The sequence below is a fragment of the Arachis ipaensis genome, chromosome B04 (genome assembly GCF_000816755.2).
Source record: "Arachis ipaensis cultivar K30076 chromosome B04, Araip1.1, whole genome shotgun sequence".
Classification (NCBI taxonomy): domain Eukaryota; kingdom Viridiplantae; phylum Streptophyta; class Magnoliopsida; order Fabales; family Fabaceae; genus Arachis; species Arachis ipaensis.
Genome location: NC_029788.2, coordinates 92,440,483 through 92,453,288, shown reverse-complemented (window position 1 = coordinate 92,453,288; position 12,806 = coordinate 92,440,483). Strand labels below are relative to the sequence as shown.

At 35.9% G+C, this 12,806-nt stretch overlaps 2 protein-coding genes across 2 annotated transcripts in view; both read left to right on the top strand.

The window, feature by feature from the left end:
* LOC107636740 lies at positions 1,552–3,529 on the top strand. Its single transcript, XM_016340233.1, has 3 exons — positions 1,552–2,371; positions 2,565–2,802; positions 3,157–3,529. The coding sequence occupies exons 1-3, from the start codon at positions 1,552–1,554 to the stop codon at positions 3,527–3,529; spliced, it is 1,431 nt and encodes a 476-aa protein (XP_016195719.1).
* Positions 8,964–12,806, top strand: part of LOC107637914 (kinesin-like protein KIN-7K, chloroplastic) — a 13,742-nt gene continuing 9,899 nt past the window's right edge. The window contains exons 1-3 of the mRNA XM_021122498.1: positions 8,964–9,058; positions 9,171–9,309; positions 9,608–9,616. Coding sequence (XP_020978157.1) covers positions 8,964–9,058; positions 9,171–9,309; positions 9,608–9,616 — 243 coding nt within the window. The remainder of the gene's footprint in view (positions 9,059–9,170; positions 9,310–9,607; positions 9,617–12,806) is intronic.

Here is a 12,806-nt window from a genome sequence, read left to right as displayed (position 1 = left end):
ATCAACTACTGAACATGTTGCTCGATATTTGGTTGAGATTGAAAATTTAGCCAATGATAAAAATTTGAAAATGAAGTTTTTTCCCTCTTCGTTAACGAAGAATGCATTTACTTGGTTTTCGAATTTTAGACCAAATTCGGTAACAACATGGAATCAGTTAGAAACTGCTTTTCACGCTCAGTTCTATCGAAGGAAAATGAATGTGGCAGTTACTGATCTAGTAGCCTTGAAACGCGAAGATGGTGAAACTATTGATGATTACATGATACGTTTCAAGAATGCTAGGAGCAGATGCTATGTTTCATTACCTGAGAGTGAAGTGGTGAAAATAGCAACCATGGGGTTAGGATTCTATATGCGCAGAAAGTTGCTCAATGTTCATATCTCTGATTTAGCCCATTTGGCCGAAAAGGTTCGTCAGACCAAACTTATGAAAAAGGAGAATGAGAAGTATAGGAGTGAGCAACGATCGAAGAGTAAACCGTTTACTCGAAAAGAAAAAGTTGCTTATGTGACTAAGGAAGAAATCCATTTCGAAACAGAGGTTGATTTGGCCGAACTTAAGAAAGGCCCTCCATATGTCTGTTATTTACTCAAAAAACTTCCTATGAATGAAAAGTCGAATGATTCAAAACTGAAAAGTGGAAAGAAATATAGTTTTGATATTTTGAAATTTGATCAAATTTTTGATGTGTTGCTTAAAGATAAACAATTAATTCTTCCTGAGGGTAGAACTTTACTTTCGGTGAAAGATTTGAAAGGAAAACCTTATTGTAAGTTTCACCAAGCAACAAGTCATTCGGCTAACAGTTGCGTTCATTTCAGGGACTTAATTCAGGAAGCAATAATGGAGGGACGGTTGAAATTTGATGATAGCAAGAAGGAGATGAAGGTTGATACTGATCCCTTCGAAGCAGATGCCAGCTTTGTCGAGCCATGTTTTGGAGTAAACATGGTTGGCATGTCCTATGATTTTGATGTGGCTCTTAATGATTTTGAGTCACAAATTAGATCTGTATATCCCAGGGCAGGGGATGGTTTGTTGGATTTTCTGGTTCAACAAAAGATTAAAGACCGGGACGTATCCCTGTGTCCACGGTGCAATGCAATTTTTAATGCTGATGCAGCAGCAATCTTCGAGAAGGAGAGGATGAAGAAAGAATTGGCTCATAGAGAAGAGCAGGGGCAACCAATTTGGCATTTTGAAGGTCAGAGTTCTAAGACCCCTCAGCAAAGTACAGTTGCGCCTTTAAGCCGATCTTAGGACATAGGTGTTCAGTGGATTCGAAACTGCCAAGAGTTCCAAAAAAGGGATCCTTTGTATCGATGTAACTCGCAATGGGACATCGAGGACCTCCTCAAAATCAGTATCCTTATTAGCGTGGTCGAGCCAGAGGGTATCCGAGAAGCAGGGGAGGCAGGCAAAGTTTCAATCAAAATAAAAAGCCTCAAGTAAAAGTAAGCAAGGGGGCAACTCCTTCTGTGCATTCTCGAATTGTCTTTCCTTCTGATGGAGAGACTTGTCCAAAAGGAATTCCATCTCCCGCTAAGATGGAAAAAGGCAAGGCGATAGCCCAATCATCAGGAGTCGACAAAAACAAAGAAGTCGATGTTGATGAAGAATATTTTGATGAAGGATATGATGAAATGATTGGAATGATTTCGATCATTCCAATAGAATATCTGGGTGAGTATGAAGGTGACCCAGAGGAAGATTATGACATGGAGGATGAGGAAGCTTTTTCTTTCATTCGACTAGAGAATGAACCGGGGTATTTCTTTCGGCCAAATGAAAAACAGATGTCCCATCTCCGCCCACTTCATATAACCACCACCTTGAGTGGGATCAAGGTAAACAAGGTATTGATTGATGGTGGAGCGGCAATTAGCCTTTTGCCTGAGAGGATGTTAATGAAAGTGGGAAAGCATCCTGATGATTTGGTCCCCACAAATGTAGCTGTGATAGACTTTAGTAGGACTTCGACTCCATCAAAAGGATTGGTCACTTTGACCGTAAAGGTTGGTTCAGCCAAACGAAACACTGTGTTCGTGGTGGTTCCATCCAAGGCGAGTTATAATGCTTTGTTGGGGCGAGACTGGATCCATGGTGTGGGGGCCGTACCTTTTACTGTGCATCAGAGTGTTCTTCTGTGGTCAAAGGATGGCAAACCTGAAGTCATCAAGGTAGATTCGAACCTTTATGTCGAACAACTGTACGTTGATTTCTGGATGTACAATCCTAAATTGAAACCTTTGAATGTCGACCGAACACTGAATTCTTATAATTGTGAAGGTTGCTACTTATCTTCGGAAGGCCTCTCGGTAAAGTTGCGTTACCCAGAGTTGGAGTTTGCTCTGACTGGTTGGGACTGTCTGTCTTGAAGATCTCTTGAATGGTTGCCCTATAGACCAGGTTGAAGAAGTTTCCGATTACTTGGTAACTTTACGTAATTATTTAAGTAATTTTCATCTTGTAGAAAATAAAGATGGTTCTTTTGATGAAGTCGAATCACATAAGGTTAGTAGTTTTTCTAATTATCATTGTATCAGCTCGATTTCTTCAGTCGAGTCTTGTTCTGATTTAGATATTTCAAATATATGTAATGAAAGTAATGCTACGAATCCAATGGCTGACTTAATAGCAGAAGCGCATTGTATTGAAAATCGAAGTAATGTTAATGAAGTGAATGATTCAGTTCATTCTATTTCTAATATTATTGACTTCACTTTTGATTGCATCTATGATCTAGAACCTTTGGGTTTTGAGAAATATTCGGTAAAAGATGATGATCATTATAAAGGGTTTGAATCTCAAGATCCTTTAGAAGAAGTTAATCTAGGGACTCTTGATGATGTTCGAATTATATATATATATATGTAAAGATCTGGTTGATCCATTTTGAACTGAACTCTTTAATCTTTTATATGAGTTTAAGGATTGATTTGCTTCGGATTATCATGAGATGCCTGGTCTCGATCGTTCACTTGTGGAACATCGATTAGCATTAAAACCGAATGCTAGACCTTTGAAGCAAACTCCAAGACGTTTTGCTCCAGAAATCAATGAAAAAATTAAAGAAGAAATAGAACACCTGATTAAGGCAAAGTTTATTCGGACTGCACGCTATGTTGAGTGGGTTTCGAATATTGTCCCAGTGATGAAGAAAAACGGGAAGTTGAGAGTATCATTGATTTTCGAGATTTGAATAACGCTACTCCAAAAGATGAATATTTTATGCCAATTGCAGATATGTTAATTGATTCTGCAGCAGGAAATGAAATCCTTAGTTTTATGGATGGTTATTCAAGATACAACCAAATTTTCATTGCAGAAGATGACGTGTCTAAAACTACTTTTCATTGTTTTGGGGCATTAGGCACTTATGAATGGGTGGTTATGTCATTTGGTTTGGAGAATTTTGGTGCAACGTATCAGAGGGCAATGAATGCTATTTTCTATGAGTTTATTGGGAAATTTATGGACGTGTATATTGATGATGTTATGGTTAAATCGATTTCAATAAATTAGCACATTGACCATTTGAGAAAGGCATTTACTACCATGAGGAAGAAGGGATTGAAAATGAACCCTTTAAAGTGTGCTTTTGGGGTATCGGCTGATAATTTCTTGGGTTTTATTGTTCACAAAAAGGGTATTGCAATCGATGAAAATAAGGCAGATGCAATATTAGCACTATCTGTGCCTAAATCGAAAAAGGAAGTGCAATTTTTTTTAGGTAAAGTAAATTATCTTCGAAGGTTCATTTAGAATCTTTCCAATCGAACTCGAATATTTGCACCTTTAGTAAAACTAAAGAATGAGGCACAGTTCGAATGGACGAATGAACATCAATTAGCATTTGATTCGATTAAAGCTTATTTGTCCAAGGCTCCGATTATGGTGAATGTTCACCCACAAGAGCCCTTAAAATTATACATTGCGGCTTCTAGCGACACGATTGGGTGTATGTTAGCCCAAGATGATGAGGACAGGCATGAGCGGGCAGTTTATTACCTTAGTCGAGTTTTAACTGCCATTGAGACGAGTATTCCCCCATAGAAAAATTATGTCTGTCTTTATATTATGCTTGTATGAAATTAAAATGTTATATGGTGGCTAAATCGGTAAAGGTTATAGCACAAACCGATCTCATAAAATATATATTGAGTTTTCCAATGTTACGAGGGCATTTAGGAAAATGGATGCTAGCATTAATGGAGTTTGATTTACAATATGTCCCAGCCAAGGCTGTAAAAGGTCAGGTCATTGCAGATTTTCTTATGGATAATTTGAAAGATCTGAATGACCAGAGGACAAATGTAATTGATGTTCAAGTTGATTATTGGAAGTTATATTTTGATGGATCGAAGCACAAAGATGGTGTAGGGGTTTGAATCCTTATTATTTCACCAGAAGGGATTCCATCAGAATTTCTATTCAAATTAAAATATCCTTGCTCGTATAATGTGGCAGAGTACGAAGCCTTGATTTTGGGTCTCGAAATATTGGTTAGTAAAGGGGCTTTGGAAGTCCAGATATTATGGGACTCCCAGTTGGTTTTGAAGCATTTATCAAAGGAGTTTAAATGCAATAATGAGAGGTTGCAAAATTATTTAACAACTGCTTGGGAATTGTTAACCTCTTTTCAAAAAGTTTCTTTGGTTCACATTCCAAGGATTCATATGAAATTGCTAATGAATTAGCCCAAATTGCTTCGAGATCAAAGATCGGTCCAGAAACTCTTAAGAAATTGGCTAGTGTTCATCAGATTTTAGTACCTGCAAATGAAAGAGAAGTTTTGTGCATAGACGAATGGGAAGATACTGATTGGAGGAAGCCTATTGCTCAGTATTTGAAGGATCCTAATATTCCAGTCGATAGAAAGATGAAATTGCAAGCAATAAATTTTGTCTTAATGGCTGATGAGTTGTATAAGAAAGGGATCGATGGGAATTTGTTAAGATGTTTAGGCCAACATGATCAAAATATCACTTTAGGGGAAGTCCATAATGGGATATGCGGTGCCCATCAGTCTGGAAAGAAAATGAAATGGGTGTTATGTTCAATCACGTGTATTGGACATCTATGGTAAAAGATTGCATCGATTATGCAAAAGCATGTCAAGAATGTCAATTGCATGGTTCGATACAGTAGATCCCTGCATCCGAGTTGCATTCGATAATAAAACCATGGCCATTTAGAGGCTGGGCTTTGGATTTGATTGGATTGATCCACCCTCCTTCATCAAAACAACACAAGTTTATCTTGGTGGCGATTGATTATTTTACAAAATGGGTTGAAGCAATTCCCTTAATAGAAGTTGGTCAAAGTGAAATAATAGACTTTGTTGAGGAACATATTATCCATCGATTCGGAATTTCTCAAACATTAAGTACTGATCAAGGAACTATGTTTACTGGTCAGCGAATTAAAAACATTGTAGCTTTGAGGAATGTCAATATGATTACCTCAACTCCTTATTATGCTCAAGCCAATGGGCAGGTTGAGGCAGCAAATAAAATACTGATTAGTCTGATAAAGAAGCATATCGGGAATAAACCTCGAACTTGGCATGAGACTTAAAGCCAAGTACTGTGGGCTTATCGAAATTCACCAAGGGGATCAACAAAAACTTCGCCTTATAAATTAGTCTATGGCCATAATGCAATGTTACCATTAGAAATTAATTTGAATACTTTGAGAGTATCAAAACAAAATGATTTGCCGGTTGATGATTAGTGGAATGCAATGTTTGATGAGTTGAATGAATTAAACTCAGAGTGAGTCCTGGCACTTGATAATATAATTCAACAAAAAGAAAGTGTTGCTCAAAGTTATAATCATCGAATAAGAGAGAAACATTTTAATATAGACGAGTTAGTTTTAAAACTTATTTTGCCTATGGAGAAGAAATCGAAATTCTTTGGCAAATGGTCCCAGACTTGGGAATGCCCTTTTCAAGTGATAGGGTCGTATTCTGGAAATGCATATCAAATCAAGGATATCGAGTCAAGAAAAGCAATTAACTCGATTAATAGAAAGTATTTAAAGCAATATTGTTGTTGGCTAAATTAAAGTCAAACATGCATAAGTCCAGGAAAGATAGAAGTCATTACAAAAGCAGCTTGAAACAAAGAAATTCAAGGTGCCAGAAGTTTTGCCAAGTCCGAACGCAATTTTGCCCTTTTATTGTCCAAAGTTGAGAGTGCTTCAATGTGCTTGAACTTGTCGAATTGGACCTGCTCAAATTGTTTCTCGTATTCTTCTTTCTTGGTTTCAATAGAAATAATTTCTTGAATAATTTGTTGTTGTTCTTGCTGAGCAGTGGTTAGAGGTATGCCTATTTCAGCCCGCTTCTCGCGAACTTTAGCAAGCTTTTCATTAATTTGAGCCAATTCTCTTTTGAGCCTTGTTTCCTCCCTGTCATAGAAAGCTTGAATGGAGATAGCATGAGAGATCCTTAGATCGAATTCTTCGCGAGAAGTATTTTTCGGTTGAAGAGCAGAAGCACAATTGTCTATTTCAATTTTAATCTTCGCTGCTTCATTGTCGATCTCTTGAAGTTCATTTTGAGAGGCTATACTACTGTGGGCAAGCTCTTTGAATTGTTGGACTATGGCAAAATACGGAGTAGAAGCCAGAAATCCAAAGGTGGAATTCAAAATGTCAGATAAAAGCTGGTTGAGAGGGGTATCTTTGATCCATGCAGCAGGTGGGTGATCCAAGAGTTTAAGAAGGGATCGAAGCTATTCTCGAGTGTTGACATCCAATTTGAATAGAGGACTGGATGAGGAAGGCCTAGGAAGTGTTGGAACAGGAACAGGTACTTCGTCTTCTTGGATAACCTGATTCAAAACAGATATTAAGTTAGCCAATGTAGCACTTGTGGGTATGGTAGATGCGCCCGAATGTCCAGATCCTGGTCTAGGAGGAGTTTGGAAGCCAACCTGTTGAGGAGGACTAGAGAACCCTTGAGGAGTTTCTAACACCCTGGATCTAGGGGAATCCGAGTTACTAGTTTTGGCAACTCGAGAGACAGAATCAGAGTCTGGGGCCACTTGGTTTTCGGAAGAGAGTGTACCCTGATTGTTTGGTGAAGGTGGTCCAAGGATTTGAGTTTGTATTGGAGAATGGTGTGAAGGATCTTTTGTCAAATCAATCACCTGTGTTCCAGGAGGACATGGGAAAGCAACCTATAATGGTTCAACAGACTCTATAGCTTGAATTGAGTCATGAGAGGTGCCTCAAGTCGAGGTGTTGCTGTAGAAGCGGTTGATCAGGAGCCACAAGAGAAGTGATTGAATGAGTAGTAGTAGTAGGCTGATACAAAAGGTACACAGTAAAGATTTATTTTAACTTAAATAAGGAATATGTAGAAACAATAATGGTACCTGAGCAAATCTTGGCTTTCGAACCAATCGAGGACCAGGGTCCGAATCAGCTGTATCTTCTGATTGAGAGGAAGCAGCAGGGGTATCTTTAGTGGTTTGTTCACTTTCCCCAGAGCTCTCACTCGATGTTTGCAGCCGTAACTGGTAAACACTCGAAACTAAGAATTATCAAGAACCCGCAATTTTTAGTACATTTCGAGTTAAAAGGGGAAAGATATAAATAGAAATGATTACCCTTCTAGAGGTTTTGGTGGGAGTTCTTCGACTTTTGTGTGGTGGCTGTCGTGCAGTGTCAGCTTTTATTTTGTGAGTTCTTTTTGGAGAACTTTCCGAAGTAAGGGCTATTCGAATAGCAGACTGTTGGATTTCCTCTAAGGTACGAGTATACCTTGAATAGTAAGCAGTCCACCATTCGAAGCAGGATTTGGTAATGTATGAACTGCGGTCATAGATCTGGAAATTGAAACGTTCCCTGTGTTGCTGATTCTTTAAGAGGCAAGTGTTGAAGTCTTCTTGAGAAGTTAAAGTAATGTGGCAGAATGGGTCACCATTTCGAGGCAGTGGTGTTGGGATTGCTTGGGAAAATCCCAGCTGTCTGGCTGTTAGATGAGGAGCATACAGGGTTATTTTGAACCTTTCTTTTTTGTGTAAAGGCAACCCTGTAGGAATTACTTGGACAGCTAACAGGTTTGTCCAATTCCGGTTTGCAAGCTCATTCTCTTCGTTGGTGTTAGGGAAGAGCAATCGGTCAAGCCAGGCAGGTCCACAATTTCGACGCATAAAAGGAGCGAAATTGAGTTGGTCATTGTCAAAATCTTTGCAAGAATGAAATCACTATAGGAGTTGGTTAAGACGACATTATACTGGCGCTTGGACTGCATGTCAGGAGTATAGTCTGGAGGGTTTATCGGAAGCCCTATGATAGCGGCTACGTCTAAGAGATACATTCTGATCATTCCACAGGGAAGGTGGAAGTTGTTAGTTGTCCTGTTCCAAAAATAAGTCACAGCTCCAATCATCCAAGGGAGCGTTGTGGGTGAGAAATGGGAGAGCCTTAGTAGTTCCTGTATTCCTAAAGCCCCCCAGTCAGCATTTTTTGTGGGTTCAAGGCGTTGATACCAGGCCGTGAAGTTGAATCCTCGAGGATTAATCTTTGGATTATTCCTGAAAGGTTTTTTATTAATGAAGGAGAAGATGTTGAAAGCCTGGTTAATTAATAGATCTTCCCCCTCAGTACTAGGAAAGAAAGGAAGTTTCTTGTTTGCCTTCTCTAGGGATTCGACAGGCCCAAGGAAACAATGAGTATCTGCGTCTACTATGAAAGGAATCAAGATTCTAGTGTCGTTAATCTGAAGTGGAGGATTATCAATGACTTCATCATTGACTTGATTCAGCACATGGAGAGCTGGTGGTACTACAGCGTGACCTTTACCCTTATCTTGGGCAGCAGCATGAAAAAAGGAAGTGGCCATTTTAGAATAAAGAAAAGGGAAATTTTGAGGTGTTAAGGGTAACGCAAGAGAAATTGATTCACAGGGCAAGGGTTCAAGAAAAATTGAACAAGGGCGAGAATGATGAATTTAAAGTGTTACTGTAGCCGTTACTGCAGGAAGAATGCGAAAAGAGGTAACTTCGTCAAGAAGGCGAAGTGGTGGAAAGAAAAAGTGTAAGTTTCGGGCAACATGTCGAGTGGATCAGTATTAATGGGAAGTTAATGGTAATTATTACTGATTTAAGGGTTTGAAATTTGAATTTGGATTAAGTGTTTCGTTTTTCAGTAATATTATCGAAGGCAAACACATTAATCCAAGGGGGCAATTTATTGATCGGAAAAATATTCTCGACAAAGGTAAGATGGTTCGAATTGATAAAGAGGTTGAAGACATAAGTAGTTCTCGAAAAGTTACACGCGCAAGCGTAGGCTGAAGATAATCAATGCGGATTCGATTATACTTACTTTATTAAGTCGAATAGGCCAAATCGAATAAAGTCTTCGAGGCAAGTAATCGAATAAGACGTTTGAATAAGTAGGCCAAACGGTTATGGTAGTGGAGAAGTTAGAGGCTTTCATCACGCGAGGAAATCATGGAAAATGTGTACAGCCAAAAGGCGGGAACGATTATCAAGGAATATGCATTCAAGGCTGTGATTTTGTAATTAATTGTCATTAGTTGTCAGTTACCAAAAGTAGATTATAAATGCTAAGAAGTTTTAGGGAATAAAGGTTGGAACTTTAACTCAGAAAAACACTCAAGCACACTCACATCCCAGGAAATTCCTGAGTCTACAATCGAGTAATTTTTCTGTAGGGTTCATTCCATCTCTTTATTCTTTTAATTTATCTTTCTGTAAACTTTATTTTTCAAGTGAATTTATCTTTCAAGTACTCTTTATCTTCATTGTCCAATTTACATTCCCGTAGTTTAAATTTTCATGTCAAAGTCCTTTGACCCAGTCGAAGGCACTTTACTGCTTTCTTTCAATTTCAACGCAAACCTTTCCGTTTTCAGCATATTTCCTTTTCAAAAATTTTACTTCATTTCTTTCCTTGACTTATAAATTTTAATTTATCTTTATTCTCAATTCCCGTCTAATCGAAGACGCTTTGATGCACATTTAGAAAACTGGTTCCTACAAAGAGGAGTAGGTTTCGCTCTCAAACCACTAGATATCGAACCACCATCGATTTACTAAAAATCGACAAAACAAATAGATATGTGTTAACGAAAAAGTTTTTCTCTATAAGTGTACACTTTTGGTATGTTTTTAAATTAAGAGTATTTTTGTCAATAATAAAATTGAGGGTCATTTTTGTCTATATTAGAATATTTCGAGAATATTTTTTGTGGTTAACCCTTTTCATTATTATTGCTTTGCTAATTAGTTAAAAATAAAATCACTAACTTTTATACTTAAATTAATCAAGTGGATTTGTTACTTTTCATATGTGATATATCAAAAAGACATTTTGTTTTAAAACTTTTATTACATTTTAAAAATATAAGTTCTTATATATTATAAAAAAATTAGCTATTGTTTATAGATATCACTATTCAACATTCTTTCTTTTATAAATTCAAATATAATATAGAAAATTATATGGTACAGACCTAAATCTGTACAGATTTAAAGATTTGTTTACTTAAACCACACTTTCTAAAGCCACACTTTTCACTTAAAACCGTAGCTCTTCACAAAGAAAAATGTCACCTAATGGAAAAAAGTAAATTAGAAGATTTAAGAGAAGAAATAGAACAGATTTAAAAGTAAAACCACCACTAAAATTATGAATATTGAAGAAAAATTAGAAGAAGTTACAATGCTTTTTAAACAATTAAAAATGGCTCAAGAAAATAATATTATGGAACAGGGATTTCAGATAGAAGAAGAATTAGTAAATTCTGAAAATATAGAAAATGAAGAACACATTCTAGATTATTCAAGTGACGAAGAACCAGCAATTCCAATACAAGTAAAAAATGAAGCTGGAACATCTAGAGATAATCAATCTCAATTTAAATGGGAAACAGGTTTTGATAATTATGCTTTTAAAAAAGGATTTATAAATAAAGATTCAAAATATACGAAAACACCATCAAAATACGTTCCTAAAATCCAGGAAATGGAAGGAGAAAGAATGCTCGATTTAGAGAAATAAATAGAGGAACAATTGAAAATAATTTTGGTGGAGCAACCTCTGCAATAAGAGAGGAAATAAAAGAACGTTGTATGCAAGAAGCAACTCAAAAAAGATTTGCAAATATAATTAGAATCTGCTGTCAGGATAATGAAGAGATACCTCAAAAATATGGTCTTAATAAAAATTTTCAAAGAAAAAGAAAATATCAATTTAGAAAAAGAAAATACTATCCAAACTGGAGAAAAAAGAGGTATTTTAGAAAAAGAAATAACAATAAAAACAAAAGATAAAAAAGTGATTATTGCCCGAATAAAAAAGAAAATTGTAAGTATTGGTATTGCCAAGAAGAAGGACACTATGCTAATGAATGTCCGAAAAAGAAGGATAAAAAGGATCTTACTAAACAAATAGAAATTGCTAAGTCCTGTTTCATGGAACCATTAGAAGAATCTGATGATAACTTAGACTATATTTTTGAATATGTCTCGGAAACAGACTCAGAGACTGAGTAATAATGCTACATTTATTACTATAAAAATAACAGAAAAGTTTATAAATGCTTTCATAGATTCTGGGGCAACGCAATGCTTTGCTAGTTCAAACATAAAACTTGATTGGAAAAAATTAAAGAAACCATTAAGAGTTAGAATAGCTGACAAATCAATACATAAAATTAACCAAAAAGCAGAGATGGTTGAAATTTTTATTCAAAATTATAGGTTCATTGTTCCATTTATATATATGTTAGACTCTGGAATGGATTTTATCATAGGAAATAATTTTTTAAAGCTATATCATCCATTCATTCAAGAATTAACATATATAGTTTTAAAAGCACCACACGATTCTTCAATAAATCAAAAATCAAAACGTATAAAAATACCAACTACCACTATAGATAAGATCTTAAAATTTAAAATATTTTCTATATTAGAGACATGTTATTTAAATTTATACTTTCAGATAAATATCCCAAAAAATAGTCTTGAAATAAAGATAGAAGAACTTTTGGATGAAATTTATGCTGAAAATCCTTTAGATGTTAAAAATACAAATAACGAATTAGTAAGTATTAAATTAAAAGATCCTACAAAAGAGATAAATGTTCCAAATAAAATTCCTTATTCCGCAAGAGATAGAGAAGAGTTTTCATTAGAATGTAGAGATCTTTTGGAAAAAGGAATTATAAGATTAAGTAAAAGTCCTCATGCGGCTCCAGCCTTTTATGTCGAAAACAATAATGAAATTAAAAGGGAAAAACGAAGAATGGTTATTAACTATAAAAAGATGAATGAAGCAACTATTGGTGATGCTCATAAACTTCCAAGAAAAGATTCTATTTTAGAAAAAAATCAAAGGAGCAACTTGGTTTTCATCTCTTGATACAAAATCAGGATATTGGCAACTTCGTTTAGACGAAGAAACAAAGAAATTAACTGCCTTTACTTGTCCAACAAAAGAATCAACAAGTGTGTTACTCTATGAATGGAATGTATTACCATTCGGATTAAAACAAGCCCCAGGTATTTACCAAAGATTTATGGAAGAAAATCTAAAAGAGTTAAATGAATTTGTTTTAGTATACATTGATGATATACTAATTTTTACAAAACAGGATAAAGAAGAACATCTTCAAAAATTATTAATAGTTTTAGAAAGATGTAAAGAAAAAGAATTAGTTCTTAGCAAAAAGAAAGCAAGAATAGCAAAACAAGAAATAAAGTTTCTTGGATTAATTCTATCTACTCAAGGAAAGCTAAAACTTCAACCAAAT